The sequence below is a fragment of the Echiichthys vipera genome, assembly GCF_963691815.1.
Source record: "Echiichthys vipera genome assembly, chromosome: 22".
Classification (NCBI taxonomy): domain Eukaryota; kingdom Metazoa; phylum Chordata; class Actinopteri; order Perciformes; family Trachinidae; genus Echiichthys; species Echiichthys vipera.
Genome location: NC_139847.1, coordinates 13,530,525 through 13,551,649, shown reverse-complemented (window position 1 = coordinate 13,551,649; position 21,125 = coordinate 13,530,525). Strand labels below are relative to the sequence as shown.

General features: G+C 41.8%; 3 protein-coding genes across 4 annotated transcripts in view; all 3 read left to right on the top strand.

Annotated features, from left to right (window-relative positions):
• The first annotated feature begins 1,953 nt into the window (after positions 1–1,953).
• plaa (phospholipase A2-activating protein) lies at positions 1,954–8,213 on the top strand. The gene is made up of 14 exons (XM_083936991.1): positions 1,954–2,152; positions 2,540–2,733; positions 2,875–2,975; positions 3,181–3,301; positions 3,627–3,794; positions 3,989–4,124; positions 4,341–4,510; positions 5,506–5,657; positions 5,748–5,967; positions 6,120–6,185; positions 6,269–6,340; positions 6,588–6,695; positions 7,292–7,462; positions 7,614–8,213. The coding sequence occupies exons 1-14, from the start codon at positions 2,004–2,006 to the stop codon at positions 8,180–8,182; spliced, it is 2,397 nt and encodes a 798-aa protein (XP_083793117.1). The 5' UTR covers positions 1,954–2,003; the 3' UTR covers positions 8,183–8,213.
• Positions 8,214–9,578: 1,365 nt separating this feature from the next.
• Positions 9,579–16,825, top strand: haus6 (HAUS augmin-like complex, subunit 6). The gene is made up of 16 exons (XM_083936924.1): positions 9,579–9,792; positions 9,988–10,083; positions 10,181–10,259; positions 10,741–10,873; positions 11,054–11,198; positions 12,422–12,484; positions 12,564–12,621; positions 12,756–12,929; positions 13,030–13,226; positions 13,460–13,589; positions 13,814–13,916; positions 14,029–14,089; positions 14,705–14,831; positions 14,955–15,053; positions 15,560–15,695; positions 15,883–16,825. The coding sequence occupies exons 1-16, from the start codon at positions 9,650–9,652 to the stop codon at positions 16,605–16,607; spliced, it is 2,469 nt and encodes an 822-aa protein (XP_083793050.1). The 5' UTR covers positions 9,579–9,649; the 3' UTR covers positions 16,608–16,825.
• A 1,728-nt stretch (positions 16,826–18,553) lies between these two features.
• Positions 18,554–21,125, top strand: part of dennd4c (DENN/MADD domain containing 4C) — a 33,022-nt gene continuing 30,450 nt past the window's right edge. For both annotated transcript variants that reach the window (XM_083937260.1, XM_083937259.1), the window contains exon 1: positions 18,554–18,797. The gene's annotated coding sequence lies outside the window, so the exon portion shown is untranslated. The remainder of the gene's footprint in view (positions 18,798–21,125) is intronic.

Sequence of the window (21,125 nt, the reverse complement as noted above, 5' to 3'; positions counted from 1 at the left end):
TTCTGCTGTTGCTGTCAAAGGACTCTGTAAACTTTTGGTTTTAAAGGTGTTATGGAAATAAGGTTACTATCATTTAATAATAACAACAAGTCGCCCTCTGAAAGGGGCATATTTGATCAATTTCATTTTAGTTATGTTAGTTGATCTGAAGGTATTTTAATTTCCTTTATATAAAGACACTATATAAAACCAACACATATTATAAAGGATTAGTCAGTTAGCAAGAGAGTAATCAGCAATAAATATGATAATTGATTAACCTTTCAAGCAATTACTTTTCCAGCATAGATTACCAGAATGCCCTGCTTTCAGATTCTCAATAAATAGGCAAATTATAATTGCACAAGCATTCTCAGTACTCCTGTATGGAGCCTAATTCCAATTCATCATTAAGCATTTTTGTTTATTTTGTATGAACTTTCTAATGTGTCTTTTTCAGTCTCCGTATGTTGCCTTTTATGATTTACCGGCTACCACAATTTCCCAGCCGAACAGAGGTGGTGCATGATGGCCCTCTCAGGCCTTTATTTGAACGACAACATTCAGATTTGCTTTTGTATGCTGGTTGTCTACGGGAGCTTACTGGACACAGGTGGGCGGTGGACTCGGTTGGAGCGCAGTGCGCCAGCGGCAATAAGGAAAACCATATGCTGCCGCCTGCTGGTGAAATATGAGTAATACATGTGGAGACAGTAGGGGATAGAACAAATTACTAATACATGATCTGTTCTGAAATATTATTATTTGTATAGTTCAGTTTTTGATAGAATATCCGTACTGGATATACCAGTTGCTGCCCTAGCATGTTTTGTTTTTTTAATTCACTTCAAAAAAACAGAGGGCAAAATTAGAGAACAGTCACCATTGTGTCAGAAGAGAAGATTTAAACAATGTTTTCTTTGGGCTATAGGATTAAAAAATGAATAGAAGCGTAGAGGCCCTTGCTTTGAATGACTTCAGCACATCTGCGCCCACAGGACATCACTAGTCTGCTTTGATCTTGGTCCATTCTTCTTCAGTCTCTTCCACGGTTCGGTAACTGCAGTGGGATTCTTAGCCATTACTTTGTTTCCAAGGATTTTCTAGATATTCTCTATGGGGTTTAGATCTGGACTCTGACACTTCCTCCTCCAAATTTAACTGACTTCTTTAGACACTTAGGGTTCAGTTATTCTCAGTTTGATTCCGAACACAATGTTTCCCATCAGACCCAAAAAAATTTAATTTAGCAATGTCATGTTATGGTTTGGGGACGTTTTCTGCAGCAGGAGTTGTGTGTCTTATACAGCTAAATGGCAGGGTGAATGCAAATGTTTATGTGAACCTCCTTCAACAACATGCAATAGCTTCACTGCAATTGTCTTCCAATCAGCCTGCAGTTTTCATGCAAGACAATGTTCTCTGTCACACTGCAAAATGGGTCAAGTACTTCCATGAAGCTCAGAATATTGAAACAATGAAACGACCAGCCCAGAGTCCAGATCTAAACCCCATAGAGAATCTCTGGAAAATCCTTGGCGACAAAGAAACCCACTACAGTTAACGAACTGTGGAAGAGACTGAAGAAGAATGGATGCAGATCAAACCAGAGCAGTTTGAGAAACTAGTGATGTCCTGTGGGCGCAGATGTGCTGAAGTCATCTAAAGCTGTTGCCTCTACACTTCCTGTTTTGTTTTTTGTTTTTTTTACAAAATAAAGTATTTTGTTGAAGTGCCTTCGTTGTTAAAAAAAAAACATGCTAGTACAACAGTGGTATAACCACAGAGGATATTCTATCAAATTCTGAACAATCAAAAAATAACAACATTTCAGAATAAATCAAGTATTAATTATGTTGTTTTATTTTGACTGGCTCTATTTTATTTATTTATTTTTCAATTTGACGTCTCATGTCAGTGGACGTCATTCAACTTCCGCTAGCATTAGCGGCCGGTGTTTGTTGACAGCAACGCCGCTTAGCATTACTCAACTGTGGTCGTTTCATCGTGTTGTTGGGGCTAAAATGGCATCATCTAACTCTTACAAACTCAGGTGCTCCATCCCGGGCCACGAAATGGACGTAAGGGGACTCGCATCTGCTCTTTTTCCGGAGGGAGCTTTCGTGTCTGTGTCCAGAGACCGAACCGGAAGAGTCTGGGTACCAAACTCAAGGTAGCTAGCATTAGCCTGCTACTGACTAACTAATTGTTTCGGTTGGCTAGGCTTTATTTCAGTTTGTAAGTAAGTCAACTATGTTGTCAGGAAAACGGCCCCGGCCGAGAAAAGTAGCAAGTCAATTACCAACCAGAGTCAAGTCTCTTAGTAGTAATACATCATATGTTAACGTTGGTTGCTAACTTAGCGGTTTGCTAACGTTTACTCAAATTAGCTTTGTCATTCATTCAACTCTCAGTGTACACAGCGCGGCTGATCGAGTTGTGTGAAGATTGTGTAATTTTTCTGTCAGCTAACTTACCGATCTTCCTTGCAATCTCAGCCACATAACTTTCAATTAAAAATAAACTCTGGTTACGTTTTTTGCTCTCTTTCTCCTAACAGCCCAGACAAAGGTTTCACAGAGATGCATAGTATTTCTGGCCACTCCAATTTTGTATCCTGCGTCTGCTTCATTGCACCCAGTGAAACATATCCTCGAGGACTTATTGCCACAGGTGGAAATGATAATAACATATGTGTTTTCACACTGGACCAATCACAGCCCCTATACACTCTTACAGGTCACAAAAATACAGGTGAGTTGTTGCCTTACTGTTACTCTACTCCCAGAATGATTACATTCTAACAAGTATCTAATTTGCTTTGTTGTTATTTGCCATTATGTCAAGCATCTTTGCAGTTTATGGTTTGAACTTTCCAACGTTTAATCTCCACAGTTTGCACTCTGTCTTCTGGGAAGTTTGGGACACTTTTGAGCGGCTCCTGGGACACCACAGCCAAAGTCTGGCTCAATGAAAAGTGCATGATGACCTTGCAGGTAAGCTGAAGCTTCTGTCACGTTACTATGAACATCTCTTAGGAGAGCTTGTCGAATAGTGTTTTTTCAGACACGAACTGTGGTTGACATTAGTATTTTTAATATGTCTTTCTTGGCATTTATTTCATCTATGCAACCCTAATGAGCAAAAATATTATGAGGCGGTTTGACAGAGCAAAATCTCTGCCTGTTAATTTCGCTACAGGGCCACTCTGCGGCAGTGTGGACAGTGGTCATCTTACCTGAACAAGGCCTTATGCTGTCGGGATCAGCGGATAAGACCATAAAGCTTTGGAAAGCTGGTCGCTGTGAGAAGACGTTTACAGGTGAGAGTTTACAGGTGGTTGACATAATTGAACAAGTTATTCCGGGCGGGCGACAGCAGCTGCCAGAGGCCTTATGTTTTCATGTTGTCCGTCCCATTCTTGTAAATTTGATATCTCAGGAACTGAAATTGCAACTTGACTGGATGGGTGTGGCATACAACTGCAAGGCAATAGTAAATGGTATAATTATTTTAGCTAATCATATTCATCTATTCAACCATGGATATGCCATTAATTCAATAATAAAAACAGTTATCTTGGAGTCCAGGGGCTTTATGTTGAAATCCATCATTACACAACACAACCTTTTCTGTTTCTATCTTAGGTCATGAGGACTGTGTAAGGGGGCTGGCAGTGATCAGCAACACTGAGTTTCTCTCTTGCAGCAATGACACGAGTATCAGAAGGTGGCTGGTGACAGGCGAATGTGTACAGGTCTATTATAGCCACACCAACTACATCTACAGCTTAGCAGTCTTCCCCAATGGCCAAGGTTTGTTTATTTTCAATGATATTTAAGTACCTCCGACAGAGCTGTATGGGAGACTTCTATAATGTGCATGTAACAATCTGCTGGTGCTCGGCTATTTATTGAACTAGCATCCACTTCTTTTCATGCTGTAAGACCTTCCCGACCTGTAAGGTACCTGCCTCACCCTGACCTCATACTGATATTTTTCCCTTTAGACTTCATAAGCACAGGAGAGGACAGGACTTTGAGGATATGGAAGCAGGGAGAATGCAATCAGACCATCCGTCTACCTGCCCAGTCTGTCTGGTGCTGCTGTATTCTGCCCAATGGTGATATAGCGATCGGAGCCAGGTAAGAACAGGCTAGGCTTGCTAATGTATGGGTATCCATAATAATTTCCTTGATCATGTCTCACCACAAATGTTTACACACTTTTTTCTTCTACTGTTCGCTGCTTTTATTTCTGACATTTTTGACTCCTGCGTTCACACAAAATGGAGATTCTCAGATGAACAGACACAGTATGTAGTTTTGTGGCTAACCCAGATGCTACCTTTCTGCTCACAGTGATGGAATTATCCGGGTGTTCACGGAAGCTGAGGACCGCATGGCGAGTGTAGAGGACCTGCAGGCTTTTGAGGATGAACTCTCCAAAACCACCATTGACCCAAAGACAGGCGACCTTGGAGACATCAAAATAGAAGATCTTCCTGGAAGGGAACACCTTGATGAGCCTGGTAAGACCAGTTGGTAAACTCATGACAACATCAGTGTTACACCAAACTTTTTAAAAGGAATAGTTGACATTGAATATCTGTTGTGCTTACTTTGATTTGTGTCCTCTCTTGTCGAGCTTTGGCTGTGGGGCTGGGCTCAGCTGCGCTGCGTTCCAGTGTTTCAGCAGTTGTGGTCTGCCTATGCCAGATTCATCACACATCCACAAATGCATTACTCCCGATTTTCAAGTCACATCTCACATCCACTGTGGCGAATATGATAGTATAAGTGAGCATTGTATTACAGCCACAAATAACACTACGCGTACAGGAACCAGTCAGTTTATCTTTGAAGGGGACAGCATCTGGATGCAACATTCATCTCAAGTGGCTGTGATTGGAGCCAGTGGCAGTGGTAATATCTAGTTTATAGATTGCCTTATTAGCATTATCAGGTTCCCTATTAGAACTGGGTTTAATTAGCCATATAGGCGCTTCTGTTTTTTGTTTAAGCACCTTGTCGGTCAACTGACCTTATTCTCATCATGTGAACTCTGAAACCTGCTCCTCTGTGCTGCAACTCTGCTTGTGCTGCTTTATGGAGAAGATACTGATACGTAAACAAGAAACTAAATGGGTTCTTACTAGGGATCGACCAATATGGAGGGTTTCAGGGCCGATGCCAATTTTTTTCATCAGCCTTAGCTGATGACTGATACGGACTGCCGATTTTTTTTAAACAATATTTGGAGCCAATACTACTTTTGCTCCCTCAATTTACATCATAAAAATTACACAATGATGATAACAAATGTTATGAGTCTCAATTAAAAAAAAAATATATCTGCGAATGCAGCAGCCCACATCGGCCGATACACCTAATAAACGAAAACATCGGCCGATAATATTGTCCGGCCGATGTATCGGTCTATCACTAGTTCTTATCCGGCACGTTATGTAATTGGTGAATGTCTGTACTTTTTCTGCATAAAGATTTGTTTGCTTCTTTCCTCAAGGGAATCGTGACGGACAGACACGTCTGATTAAAGATGGACAGAAGGTTGAGGCATATCAGTGGAGTGTCAGTGATGGCCGCTGGATGAAAATTGGAGATGTGGTTGGAGGTTCAAACCAACAGACCTCCAAGAGTGTGATTTATGAAGGAAAGGTAAGACTGTAAGCTTACTGACAAAGCAAACTATACATGTGCGCATGAGTCATGAGAACAGTCATAAATGACTCCTGATCCGCCCCTTAGGAATACGACTACGTCTTCACCATTGACGTGAATGAGGGAGGGCCGTCCATGAAGCTGCCTTACAATGTGTCAGAGGACCCTTGGCTGACAGCGCACAACTTTTTGCAGAAGAATGACCTTAGCCCCATGTTCCTCGACCAGGTTGCCAATTTTATAATAGAGAACACCAAAGGACATGTGGTGGGACCAGCCCCACCTGCTGGTGGTGACCCATTGACTGGTGAGCCCAAAAGATAGATACTTGTTTTTCTGACTTTCAGAAACCATCATTGTCTTGTGCTTGTATGCTGTATATTTTCATTACAGTATTTAATGGTCATTAGACTGAATTGATATTTTACTAAATGTGTTTTTTGTCTCTTCATCCAACAGGAGGAGCTCGCTATATCCCCGGGGCTTCTGATGAAAGGCCAGGTTTTGGAGCTGATCCCTTCACAGGTACAGTTTGTTTACTTAAAGATTGTTCACAATCTGAACATCACTAGAGAAGTTCTTCTTACAACAGTTTTTCCCCTCCACAGGCTCGGGTCGCTACATCCCAGGGTCGGGTCCGAACCCAAGTGCTCCTGTTGGTGTGGCAGATCCCTTCACAGGTGAGTCACATACTGGGAGAACCTAATGAATCGTGGACAACTCAGCATAAACAATAGACAAACCAAACCAACTGTCTTGAACAAGTGAGATCATAATGCTAGTGTTTCAAGTGAAGACTAGGGATTTATTTGTGACAGCCGTGCAGTGGAAGACCCATGTAAACATTTCTCCTGTATGAAAACGGTACAAGGCAATTGTGTTACGATTTTAAGCCGTTAATAGATCATACTCTTCCCTACTCCACAGGAGGTGGTGCCTACTCCTCAGCAGCCCTCAGACAGACAGCAACCAACATCTACTTCCCCAAGACTGATGGCGTGAGCTTTGAGCAAGCCAATTCCTCACAGATCATGGGTGAGCATTTTAAGGGTTCGATGACGTGCCGGTCCACATTTGTCCATTTATATGACAATCAAAACCTTGTTAATGGATTTGAGCGGTTTGAACTGTGTCTAAAGGCCCTGAAAACTTTTTTCGCTATCTTTTTACTGAGTGATGGGGTCCTATGTGAACACAGTATTTTCTTCCAAATTAGAACAGTTTTATTAATGTCACATCAGAGGTTTCTGAATTTATTCATTCTCTGTGTTCTTTTCACTGATTTTAAGTTGGTGGGGCTCATTTGGGAAAAGGTCATTCAGCAATAATTAATCCAAATCTGACAACAGCTGGTCGGTCAAACCAGACCACAACAGTCCTGATGACACAGCAGATCTTTTTGGAGTGTAAAACTCTTACGAAATGATATCTTAAAATGCTTTTTGTTACTTTTATGTTTCTTATTCAGTCATAAATATTTCATGTTTAACATTTCATTTTCAGGGGCTTTAAAAGTAAGCGTTTCCAATGAATTTCTTGTCCCGACAATATAGCACTAAAATGCCTTTTCCCCTTGTTCATTAACGCTTCCTTACTGTGTCTGGGTCACTGATTTGTTCTGTCCTCACCAGCCAAGATAAAGGAGCTGAATGGAGGTGCCCCTCAGGAACACAAGCTTTCCGAAGAAATTCTACAAACCCTTGAGCGGCTGCTGGTGTCCGTCTCTGAGCCCAACTCCCCCGTGTCTCCCCCAACCATCCAAGAGATCAACCTGCTGTGGAAGGCCTCTCACTGGCCTGAAGGTACAACAACAGCATTCCAACCAAATTTCTTTTTTTTTTTAAACTGCTTTAAGGGATTCCGTTAATTTATTACCAAAAACAGAAAATGAACATGATTTAAGATTCTTCTGTTCACTAACCAAACTTCCCTTTCCTTCCACCTGGGCTTCAGACATCGTGTTTCCTGTTCTGGACATTATGAGGCTGGCAGTGCGCCACCCACAGGTTAACGAGAGTCTCTGTGGAGAGGCAGAGGGAGTCCAGCTGTGCAACCACCTGCTGAGCCTGATGAGGCCTGAGGGGCGTCCTGCCAACCAGATGCTGGCGCTGCGGACTCTGTGCAACTGTTTTAGTGGCAGGCACGGCCGAGCCCTCCTCATGGCCCAGCGTGAAACGGTGCTATCACGTGCTGCAGACCTTGCCATCGTCTGCAATAAGAACATCCACATTGCCCTGGCCACTCTGGTGCTTAACTATGCTGGCTGCCTGCACAGCCAACCCGATCTCGAGGCTAAGGCCCAGTGCCTGTCTGTGGCCAGTCGAGCTCTGGAGACTGTGCAAGACAAGGAGGCTGTGTTTAGGCTTCTGGTGGCGTTGGGAACCACTGTGGCCTCAGACCAGACAGCCCAGGACCTGGCTCGCTCCCTGGGGGTCAACTCACAGATTTCCAAGTACTCAACAGTGTCTGATCCATCAAAGGTGGCTGAGTGTTGCCAGCTGGTTTTAAAAGAAATACAATGATGTGAATGATTAGAAAGAAAGAGTGCTTGTTTCCTACTATCACTCTGTTATGGTAAATCAGTTGTGGTGGAGACTACTTGTATGTTCTGCAATAAAAATGGACAAATTAAATCTCTGCATATGCTTAGCCTGTGTTTTTATTACTGCACCACCTTCCCAAAGCCCTGTGATTGATAATGTTGGATACTTGTAGTATGAATGCATTTAATAATAGCTTATAAATGTGTATGGGTAAATAATACCTGGATGAAGTCTATTATTACCGGGTGAAATGCAAATGTTAACTGGGGAAAAGGGATCGCTGAATGTGAATTAAAATGACAGTTAAGAACTGTATTTACAATGCAATGTTTTTGGTCGCTGTGCTTTTACCTGTTAAGATGAGCCTGAAACCTGTAATGTTCTCAACTTGTTTGTGGGATACTGTGGAACAAATTCCCTTATCCAAAATTGAATAAAATTAGTCATTTTTGTATCACAAGGTCTGCATAAAACCATTCTATCAGCTAGATCTATCTTAGATGATATAGCAGATACAAAACGCACCAAATATACAGTGGATATCAAAATTAGAGAACAAAGTATTCTTAATTTATTCTGAAATACTGTTATTTTTTAAGTGTTCATAATTTGATATAATATCCACTGTGCCTATACCACTGCTGTCCTAGCATGTTTTTTTTTTAATAACCAAGGGCACTTCAACAAAAACCTTTATTTTGTGAAAAAAGCAGTGAGCACAGATGTGCAGAAGTCCTAATCCTATAACCCTAAGAAAACACTGTTTAAATCTTCTCTTCTGACACAAAGGTTACTGTTCTCTAATTTTGCACACTGTTTTTTCCCACTATATACTGTATATGTATATATATGTATATATATATATATATATATACACACACACATATATATGTGTGTGTGTTACATTATGATGACATAACTTAGGTAAATTTCATCAGAAAGAGTACTTAAATACACAACAAATAAAAAAGGAAAAAAAACAACAATAAATGAGAGTAAATAAATTAATGCAAAATAAAAATGAATTGAAAGGTAGGCTATATAATCACATTTATCGGAAAAGCTCTTGTAAATACAGTGAGTTTTAGAAAATTGCATTTGCTTTCGCATTCGCTCACCGGAAGTACTTGTTAACAACATCCGGGTGGATATTGGAAAAAATTGGCGGTTTTATGTAGTCGATGCTGCGTTTTCTCGACAAAAATGTTTGTGTGACATTTAGTTTAACCAATGTGAACTCAAGCGTGGCGTAGTTGGACCTACTCTTGTAACGTTTCATCGACAGTGCTAATTTGTTAAATGTATGTTGACTAACTAGAAACACAAATTAGCCGACAGCGAACTTTGTCGCTAGCAGCTACAGCTAGCTGGCTATAGCTGTGTAACATAACGTTAGTCGCCACCGCCGGGCACGCTCACGCTGCTTCTCCTATCCGTCTCGGGGTAATGGCGAACCCGGCATTGATGCAGAAGAAGAATGGAAAATATCTGTGGTTTGCTCTACTCGGGCTCGGACTTCAACCAGACACTGCGGTGTTGTCAATCGCCGGCAAAACCAACATTAACGTTAAGCACATCAACCTGGGGCCGTGAGTCTGCTTTTATTGTGGATAACTTTAGCATATTTAACAATACAGTGTTTTGCCGTAAGTAGCGTTGATTATGATCATGTTTGGATGCTTTCACTTGACGTTAACGTACATTTAAGTTGGCATTTACAGTAACTTTAATCTTGACGTTTAGCTTTTTTCCAACTATGTTCAATTGTATTTTGTGGCCAATAGGAACATGTTCGACAGACCAAACAAGGATGCCTTCTATATAGTGACCAACTTCCTGTTGGAGAAGCTCAACCCGACACGATTTAATGAGGCATACAGGTAAAGTTAACATTAGACGTGAATTACTAGTGCCATCCATATCTCAAAGTGTCACGGATTTATTATTTCAATAACTAAAATATTTATTTTGTGTTAGGCACTGCTGGCCTGTTTTGAACCACAAAGCAGATGCTGAGTTTCGCAAAGTTACCTGCGCTTGGCTGCGAGAAATAATGGTAAGAATTTGAATGTTTTATTATTATGTTATTCTTTCTTTCATCTCTCCAGTAAGTGCCTCTCACAGATTACATACTTGATTCTCATGACCTTAAAACGAGAATGCATCCATCTTTTCTTTCTTCCCTTTGGCTTTCCTTTCCTCCACACTTTCATCTTCTCCTTACACACTTACCATAAATATCTGTGTAGTTTTTGTAAAACATAAAAGGTACATAAATCCACATAAATCCAATAATCCACTTCAGGTAAATATTAATCTAACTCACCACTACCTCACCTGTTCTTTGTCAGGTTTTCAGCAAATCACTTCCAGTTGAATATCCCATAAAGTTTCAAATGTTCAACTTTATGCAAACTAAGTTTTTCATATCCGCGACCAAATGTCTAAATTATACGCACACATATACAGTATATACATAAGTGCTGCTTTGGTTGTTTAGTATACCACATCATTTTCACCTGTTTTTCACGTTCTAGGATGAAACTGCAAATGCAGGATCCAAAGTGGTAGCATCCTTGTTCCTCTCACCAGGAGGCCCCAAGTTTATCAGCTTGATGCTTCATTTGGCCAATCAAGTCATGCTGCAGGAAATGAAGACATTTACCACAGGTAGGTCTGGTAAGAAAGTCATAGATTTTTTTCCCAATACCAGTAGCCCATATTCACAAACTGACTTCAATCTGACAGCGTAGAGTGACAATTGTCAGGTGTTGTTTTACTTAGTTTCATTGACTTTGCCATGGAGTTGGCATTCCAGGGACCACCTAAGCTGACTATTGTTATTTTCAGATGACGGCTGGGTTCCTGAGGCTGCAGCGATGCCTGCTTCCTCCCTGGATATGTCAGTGAAGAGGCTCAACCTGATCACTACCAGGTTTTTGAAAGCTGGAGTGGATCAGGACCGTTTTCTTCACGAGTACCAGAGACGAGCACAGTAAGTTCTTGGCAGCTGGACAGAACAAGATGTTTTTTCAAATAGCTACATCAGTAGATGGAAGCTTTCTACGTCACTGCTACTGTAAACCTAATTAACATGACACTTGTCAGCTCGGGTTATGGCAATAAAATTTCCAAGTTGTCTGACATATCATGAACAAATGATGTGTTGTCGTTTGGTAACAACAACAGTGAATAAAACAAATACATTCAATGTCCGTTGTAATAAAACATGATATCCAAATTAAAGTAGACACCATCTTGCGAACACCAAATGGGGCAGAGGAAGGTGTGGCAGTAGCATAATCCAGGGTGACTCTGTAATTGGAGGGTCACCAGTTCAAGTACGGAGTGTGGGCTGCTAGCTGGAGAGGTGTCAGTTTGGCTCCTGGCCACTGCGAAGGTGCCCCTAAACAAGGAACCCAACCCCCTACTGCCCGGGGAGCCTGTCTATGGGTAGGACCCTCGCTCTGACATCTCTCCTTTTAATTCTTGTATATAGAACCTGCTTGTGCATATATAACAGTGGAAAATGTAATTTAAAATTTAGTTAAAGTAATAAAGGTATGCTTTCTTCTTTTTCTTTCTTCCTGAGATATAAGAGCTGCTGTAAATAGCAGTAGTTTCATACTCACGTGAAACAACTTAACATATTGGAAAACAAAACTGTGTTCATTAAGGTGAGTTTCATGTATTAGCTGCATTCTTGTTTTTTGGTTATGTTATGTCTTTTATCTTTGCTGAATGTTATTTTCTATCAATGCAATGGGCAATTTGTTTGTACGTTTTTGTTTAAATGTGTTTTGTTTTTTTGTCACTTCTCTTGATGTTGCATGTTCCATTGGCCATTTGTTCCAAGCTGCACTTGTTTCTTGTGAACTAATTGGTAAACCCGTGGTTAATGAGGCCAGTTTGCTGGAGGTGTTGCACATTTTGACTTGCCATAGCAAGACAAGCTAAGGTGAAACAAATTTAGTTAACGATGGTTTTGAAATGAGCCAGCTCATTAATTACAGCTGTGCTCTTCCTCCTCTCACATGCCACGTTTCTGCTGGGAGAAAGGCCTCTTGAAACCATGTGTAGAGGGAGCTCATTTTCAGTTCTAGAGGTCTATGTTTTAAGCATGAACTTGCTATGGAAGGATTTATCATTGGGCATTTTGTTTTTCTATTACTATTCTTTTTCTTTTCGGTTTCATTGTTTCTTTTGCCTGTTTTAAAGGATCCTGGTGAAGTCTATGAAAGACATCAGAGCAGAAGGTGCCAAGTATGATGAGCTACTCAAGTATGTATGACTTTTTGTTCCTCAGTACTTCAGACTCAGATGTTAGTCCAGTTTGTTCAATCTGTGTATCTACTCTCAGGCATCACAGCAGTGCTTCTTCACACGATGGAGCTTCTCTAGCTGAGAAGATCAAAAGGGTATGTACTGTTGTGTTTGTAAAACTTCCTAAAAACCATAAGACATGATTTGGACTCCATGTGTTAAGACATTACAGCAGTGCTGATGGCAAGCTTTAAGTTCAGAAAATAAGTTTGTCCTTGGTTGTCTTAAGGTACGCTCCTTGTGGTCGGACATTGATCGAATGCTGTCAACTACCAAAAAGGAGCAGCATGCAGTGGGAAGTGTTTTGAAGGGGGATGTAGATCAATACATCCTGGACGGGACTGATCGAGTTCTTAAAATTCCTCGCTGTCTGCTGGAGAGAATTGAACAGCTCCCAAATCAGGTGAGGGTGAAGAGGATGCAGTACGCATAATTTCTTTGATTTTGAGTCTGTAGTTTCAGTTTCTACCTGTCTTTTTACTGTTACCTCACACGTTTTCCAGTTGACTTCAGGAAACGTGTATGAGGCTGGCCAGTTGAACCTCCTGTGTGTGTTGGAGCTGACAAACCATGCGCTGCAGCTCCTGAGAGAGGAGCGTTGTCGGGTCTCTGATGCCCCCAAGCCTCAACTAAGTTCTCAGCACCTGCAGGAGAAATGTCAGCAAATGGCCCGTGCGCTGCAGAACCTCCACCTCATCAGGTACATTTTCTCACATTGACTTGATGGGACACACTTTCTACAACCTCCTGTTCTGCAACATTACTGATGTACATATCTGTATCTATAAAACCTAAACTATTTGTAGTTTGGAAACTGATCCTTAACAGAACATGGGAAAGATTACTCTCAACAGAATGTGCATGCTAACTGAAAGCTAGATGACATTGAGTACCAACATATTAACATAAAACCCTTGTGTTGTTTGGCCGCAGACAGAGGATTTCCAAGGAAGAAATTCCTGAGGTCAGAAGTGCCATCAGAGAGTTGGAGGCTGCCTGGGACAGGAAGTGGATGGATACCCTGAAAGACACACCCCTTGTCTCTTTTCTGAATGAAGATCCTGTGAGTAGTCCTTGGGATTTTTGAACTTTACTTGCTCAAAGTCACAGCATTGTTGGTTTAGTTTAAGGGGAACAGGAAAGGTTACTTTTGTCACTGAGCCGTCTCTTGCTATATGTTCAGTAGGTGGTCAGAAACCCACCACAGTACTAAAAAAAGGTTCTGCAACTTAAAATGAGTTACTGTAGTTGCGTATATTTGTATTTATTTTTTTGCTTTGGTTTTAGGCTCTTGGCTTCCTCTCACCAATGGCTCCACTGTCTTTTGAACCAGCAGCTGACGCTAGTTACAAAAGTAGTGTCTTCTCCCAGTATCCTGCAACACTTCTTGGTGAGCAAAATCTGATTTCATTCATATAAAGCCATGTATTCATTCATTTGGGTATTTTACAACACTGCAATTTTTATTTCTAATCATGCTTCTTGCTCATGCTTTTTTCCAGAGAAGCCAGCCGAGAGTAAATCACATGAAGGCATCCCCCCTAGTTATTCTAAACTGAAGAGGTAATCTATCCCTGCAAAGCAAGCAAAGTCTTTGAAGTCTGTTGTTTGGTGTGTTGTTCTCTGATGGGAGGCAGATACCTGGGCAGTCCTGAGCAGTGCTCTGTCCGTCACTAGTCCTCCCTACAGCATCCATGCTCTCTGATGACCGCGGCGAGTTGAGAGAAATCGCCACGGACAGATACGGAGCAGACACTTAAGTACCAACCTCAGGGACTGATTATGCACATACAGTTGACTTGGGAGTGTCATTGTCCGGATTAGTGGTCTCCAACCCTGCTCCTGGAGAGCCACTGCATGGTTTTAGGTGTCTCCCTATGCAAACACACCCCATACCAATGATCTGCTCATTATCCATCCCATGACAAGTTTTACCTGCTTGATAATGATCAGATAATTAGAATCGTGTGCGCTAGCGTAGGGAGATACTGCTCCAGGGGCAGGTTTGGAGATCACTGCTATAGATATTGTAGAGAAATTGTTGGGTGAAAGTACATATAGCAGCAAACTCTTACATGTCACATGTCACTGTCTTATTTGTATACCTATTCTACCCATATTGGCTTTCGTTATCAACTTTTTGAATAACAAATCAATCTTTTTGCCTTTTTGAAACAGCACTTGCCCTGCAACAGCTGAGAGAACTGAAAGTCCTGTTGTCACGACTCCTCAAGTGTCATCAAAAGCGAATGCCTCTCTCGACTGGCTTTTCGACCCACCATCCCCTCCTCAGAGGACTCCATCAGTACCACCACCTCAGGCTAGTATTATATTTCAGCTAACTTCTATTTTGAGTTCTTGGATTAAGTCCACCCTTGCATTTGTGTACATCAGTTCTTCTGCTAAACCAAGCTGTGCTTGTTTTCAGGCCTGTGTGAAGAAGACAGCCAATGTTCGTGAGAAGGAGCCTTACGCTAGGACAGAAACTCAGATATTGGACATGGAATGTGATAACCTTGCTGATCAGGTATAGTGATGTATTTCAAACTAATAGAGGTGTCGAAGGCTGCAATACAGGATCTTGTAATTATAAATGAAGGGCCCAACATGTCCTGGAAAATATGGAACTTTAGAGACATGTTTTCCAGTCATAGAAACATTTGGAATTTGATTAAAATAACCAAAGATCCTGGAAATGTTGTCCAGAATTGTTTTGTATTGCATTTTAGGCCCTCACTTGTATCACCTACATAAACCTAGGTGTGAATTTCGTTTGCAACTCAATTTGTTGGTAGGATAAACTGTGTGCTATGACACTTTCAGGGCATTTACCAGATGCAAAGTGGAATGCACCCTTTTCATTTAGTCCCCCATGTTAGTCTGCTGAGCAGAGTGGACTTTCATCGCCAAGTCTATATTTTCCAGAGGTGTGAGTGTAATTCTCAGAAGACCAGGGACCCTGAAATACGACACAAATTGGGTTGGGCGGGTATTTTGAGACTCTGTCCTGACTCAAGTTTGTGGGTTTGTTAGTTTGCAGATGCTGTAACTACAACCAGTCCTACAGAAGGTAGGGTCAAAGGTCTGGACTTGGATGGCCTTCTCGGCACTCTTCATAGAGATCCCTTCTCTACTAGAAAGCAGCTGCATCGTACACCTGAGAGCTTGAGTAAGTCATGAGCTGTTGCTTTTGCCCTTAGCCTAATTTTGTTGAATTCTGTGCAAACACTTTAAGGGAAAATCATAAAGGTTGAGGATTAAAGAATGTCGTCATAAAACTTACATGGTGTGAAGTTTTGCATCCCATCACCTTATCTATTAGTTGTTTACAATGTGTCGTCCCCTCCCCCCTTAAGTTCTAGATGTGAAGAGCTCCTGGCGCAAGGCTGTTGAGGAAGACAAAGCTGAGAAAATTGGACGGCTGGCCAAGTATAATGACAGCATAACAGGGCGACTCACTCCCCTCGATGAGCACAATGTGTTACTGAGCCCCAACGTTCCCTTCCAGAGTGTCTCTTGCTGTATCACACCTGCTGTCGCAAGCCACAGTAGCCCCCCAGTCAGCCAGCAGGGAGGCTTGCTTAAACTCACTCAGTCGTGGGACACCTTCACGACTGAAGCTCTCAACAGCTCAAGTGGCATAGGCAGCAGTGGGGTCCAGTTCAGTCTGGACCATGAAACGCTCCCTGAAATGTCAAGCTGTGACAGTCTGCCGGGCCTGGATGAATCGGTGGATATGAAGAGCGAGGACGATTATGAGCTCCTGATTCCCTCCCTGACGACTGAGATGAGGCAATCTTCCCTAACTGCACATCATCGCCTGGGTCAGATCCAACAAGCGTGTGACGATGGCTCCTTCGTGGAAAGCAGGAAGAGGACACCCGAGTGCCTTTTGTCGCATAATACGGTTTCTGGTTTGGACCGAGACTGGCTAATGGAGCCTTCGAAGTTAGCGGAAGCCACAGACAAGGTCTTCTCACTGGACCTAGACACACTGGGGACACCTTCACCCCCGAAGAAGCAGGAGTACAGCCTCCCAAAACTCATCACATTCTCCCCGATAGATGACATGAAGTGTTAACTAGGTTAATATTGATACCACTTTTTAGCTTGATTTGTTTTTTAAAAAAAAGACATGTAACAAATATATGTACATAGCTGTAAAACAATTTGTCACATACTAAATTACTTTTCTGTGCCTCTGTTTTTTTTGTAAATTTAAACTGTTAAGACATGAACTTAAATAAAATAGTAAGAATATAGCTCTTGTTTTTTGTTTTTTTAACTTATGTAACATAATTTGAGCTGCTAACTTGAATGTTATGTCTGTGTAGGAGTGCAACATGGAACACCTCAAACGTGTTAATTTCTAGGATCTGACTGTCCATTAAAATGTTGGGAAAGAGAAATGTGTCATCTGGGTTCATGAAAAGCTGGTCTGCCTTTACCCTCACATTTATATTGCACTATGAGCATGGTTTCTAAGTACACAATGTCTTTTCGAGGATGTAAACTATCTTGGTATCTAGGTGACCACACATGTAAGGCACCAGGATCAGATGGGCTTAAAGTTGTCGAATTTATTTTAATGTTGGATTAAACAATTGAAAATAAAATGTATTACTCAATGGATTCTTGATACAGTATGTCTTCAAGTTTCAACTACAGTCTGAAGCCAATCTGAATTGCATGACGTGGCTTGCTTGTTTATATAGTTGTGGCTTGCCTTGAATATTAGCTCACCAGACACTTTTTTTTCTTCAGAAGAGTCAGACTGGGCTTGGGGTTACTAGTGTTTTCCGAGAGAGCAGCAGCGAAAGCTATACAAATGTTTTTTTTTCACGCACCTGTTGCTTTTTTCTAATGATGTACTTTCTCTCAGTTTGAGTTAGGGGGCGTAAGAAGCTGAGAAAAACAATTGAGCAACAAAACAAAAACTGAGTCAAGGCAGCAATCAAAACTCAGCAAACGCGGGATGTCCAACCATTTCACCTTCACAATAAAAGTCTGTGGCCATTTGGTAAGACAATAGGTTCAAGAGACTGTAAATGCTAACTATGTTGTACACCCTGCCTGTTGCACAAGCCTTACCCCGCAAAATAAAGTAGGATAATAAACCATTCTGTGTTATCGCAGGTGTTTTGTCTTTGACAGAAAATGTTAAAATGTCACTTTATAATTTTTTTTACAGCATGACAAGATTCAAAAATCAAAAGTAAAATAGATTGCCCATGCACATTTTCAAAATAAGACAAAGGAAATTACGTTTAGGGCCACGTACACTGCGTTACTGTAAAGCTAGGGTGCCCTAAAGCCTATACAAGTATGGTGCATACAATACTAACATATTACAATGATCATTAACATTAATATATTTGTACATAATTTGTAAATGTTAAACATGCATTTGGAAGGCATTGAATATACAATTGAGCTGAATAATTCAATGCCTTCCAAATGCAAGTCATTAACAAATTATGTACAACTATATTTTAGCTCAATTGTATATGTGCACGGCTACCTTGCCTATAAGTCAGTAAGCCTATCATCAAGGTTTTGTAAAAATATTTTTTCCCACAAATGTATCTTTGCTAGTAATATGTTGTATTCATGTTGTTGTACAATGTTTTTGTACAGTTGCACTGTCGTTATTTGCTGCCCTTTGTGCCCTGAATTGCCCCCCCTGGGACAAATAAAGTTTTTTTAATTGAACTCTGTTGATAATCTCTGATGTCCTCTGTATATACGTAGACTTTACTCTTAATAATATATGATAACATATAACCACAACTAATAATATATAAATTAACAATCAATTCCCAAATACCAATTTTGAAAACTGCAACACGTTTGCCATTGTGTGTTTTTACTTTGAAAGGGCACGCAGGAAGTGGTTGGTGTTGTGTGTGGGCGGGCTTGCCCTCGCCCCGGGGCCTGCCTGCCTCTGTCAGTTACAGCAGGGACTGTAGCCTCTCCTCTTCTCTGGGCGGTTCCAGTCTGAAAGAGACGTTTGGGAAGAAAGCCCACTAACAAAACTATCAACGCAGATACAAACATGGCGCCTACCTCCGCCGACAACTTCAGATAAAAGTGTGGCGAAGAAGTGGCCAGGAAAGTTTGAAAGGAGTATTTCGTAGTGCCTTTTTTGTTCGCCGTCCTGTTTAAACCTGTTTCGGTTGCACTAAAACAAAAACACGGAATATATCAAGCGGGTAAAAACAGCAAGTTGCCTACATGTCAACATTGTCCCTCGCTGCAGTGTAAACAGCTGGTAAGTGCTCATATTTTTAATGTGGAGGTAACTGAGACTCGGCAGAGTTTGTCGTGGGTGTTACAAATGGTAGTTTTAACTATATCAAGGTAACTTGCTGTGTAGAAGTGAGGACGCTCGCTGAAAAATACATTTCCCTGGTGTTGTGCTGCGTGTGTTCTCCAACCGCGGAAAGAGAGAGAGAGACAGTCAGTCAGTCAGTCAGTCAGTCGGCCACGTATCACTGCACAGGCTGCTTACAGGAGGACACGTCCTTTGTTATATCCGTGGTGTTGTGCATTTCCTGCATGAAAGTTGACCTAATTATGGTTCGGATGCAACAGTTGGGAATCTAACACCGCTCCTCCTCTTCCTCCCGGGCCCTCCTTGACACCACATAATCAGGCTCTGCTCTCCTGGAGCCTGTCTAACCGTGCAGGTGTCTGCTCTCTGCCACACTCACAAACTGAAGTTCCCTGCTTGTAATACGAGATGCAGTTTGAAAACAAAGGACTGAAGACACTCAGAACTTTACCCATGACAAGGACGTGTTAACCTTTTTTGTGCATGTGGCATGCTTTTATCCAGGAACTGCATTTTTCTATGACCCTAACCGCAGGGCACAGAGTTGTGTAAGATGCCTCTGCTGGTTTTGTGGATTTGTATTGGTGAGCACAAATGCCATTGAATGCATTGCCAAGGTGCTCACATATCTATGCCTCAGCACTTGACTGTTTGCCAGCCAGCAGCAGTAGAACCCCCCAAGGGCAGCAGCAGAGTACGCCCAGCTTCCCATCACCGTTTTTGGTGATTCATGGCATGCATGTGATGTTTCTGCTTTGACAGCAGTGGTCCCAGCAGAGCAGAGATTGGCACTTCCTCTTGTATTGTACTGATTCATATTATACTTGAATGAATTTAATGTAGTTTTTTTGCTACTTTATTGCCACTTTAGGTAGCAGCGGGAATGTTAGATTATAACAGAATAATCAAGGTTTGTGGAGAAAGTGAATCGTGGAAATTACTCTTGCAGGATTGCATCAGCACTAAGCCGTTAACATGTGGAAACGCAGCAGAAAAATCTCCTTCTTGACCTTGGCTTGGCCCTACAGCGGTTGGAAAAGGGGAGTGGAATGAATGTTGCCTCCTATTAACCGCTACAGGCAGCAGGTATAAAGTAGGTCATGGCTTCATTGTGGCTTTGTGTACATTGAACTTGCACTTTGTCACCACCACTGGTCGTCCAGACGCTCTGTCAGGTGACCAAGGAAAGGAAGTAGACCGACCAAGGGAGCCGCAACAGGCTGTTGAAGGACTCTGTGGTTGCCTAGGTGTGAGAAAAGCCAGTAATTCGTTCTGTGGGACAGTGAGCGGCGTGTTTCCCAAGAGCAACAAATGTGACAAAAGTCTGCTCTGGTACGTTACTGTAAATCTTTTCAGTAAAGTCAGTCAACTATCGTCTTAACTGCTTCAAATGACAATAAAACTGCTTGCACGTGAACCCACTGACAGGTGTTTTATACACCTGAACTGGCACTACTTTCTCTCAGGACCTTCACTTAAAGCAGGGCTCAAAAGTCCCTTTCACACATGCACTGCAAACCTGAACTCATTACCCGGCGGAGCTGTATGTATGTATGTCTGAAACAGTTCGACCAGACATTAAACCGACTTTACCCTCCTAGATCCCTAGAACAAGGTCTGTGTAATGTCCGAGTGAGCCCATGTGTGACTAGAGCTGCTCATCGTCTGGAGAATTCACAGCGTGTTGAGTACTTTACTATCATGCAGCTCGTACAAGGCCGCAAGCAAACAAACATCCAAGGATGAAGAACAATGATCATTTACACGAAAATGTTTACGGTACAAGATTCGGAAACTTCTGTCGGTAAGGGCAAACGCCGTACTAGTCAGACAAATTCAAGGAACGGCGGGAGACTTGGTTGTTTTTTGTTTTGTTGTTGTTTTTAATTACTTGTACGAAGGAAGTCTTCGTGTTTTATACCGAGACGACTGACAATACAAAGTCTAGAGCTAATACTTACCTAAAACACTTCGGTACATTAGGTTCATCCGCCTGTTTGCACGTCTTAAGACATATTAACCACAGATAGTCGTTTCTAGCCAAAGAGCAACAACAAGGATCTTGTAAGCCAGAAAAAAACCCTATCAGGTAACCTACTTCCTTCTTCTGACCCTTGTACTTTGTTGTGATGTGCCAGTTCGTGTTTTAGTCGTCTTCTTTCAACAGGCTTGGGTCTGAGCCGTTATTGGCCCAGCTAGTTAGTAAAGGCAACGAGCTTGCCCTCTCTCCCTTCTCCTTAGAGGGGAAAGAATGCTCTCTGTCAG

Coding starts and splice junctions, on each gene's coding strand:
- plaa (XM_083936991.1), top strand. CDS start 2,004: ATGGCATCATCTAACTCTTACAAACTCAGGTGCTCCATCCCGGGCCAC. Junction 3,795..3,988: donor AGTCTTCCCCAATGGCCAAG/GTTTGTTTATTT, acceptor TTTTCCCTTTAG/ACTTCATAAGCACAGGAGAG. Junction 5,658..5,747: donor GTGTGATTTATGAAGGAAAG/GTAAGACTGTAA, acceptor TCCGCCCCTTAG/GAATACGACTACGTCTTCAC.
- haus6 (XM_083936924.1), top strand. CDS start 9,650: ATGGCGAACCCGGCATTGATGCAGAAGAAGAATGGAAAATATCTGTGG. Junction 11,199..12,421: donor GAGTACCAGAGACGAGCACA/GTAAGTTCTTGG, acceptor CCTGTTTTAAAG/GATCCTGGTGAAGTCTATGA. Junction 15,696..15,882: donor TCGTACACCTGAGAGCTTGA/GTAAGTCATGAG, acceptor TCCCCCCTTAAG/TTCTAGATGTGAAGAGCTCC.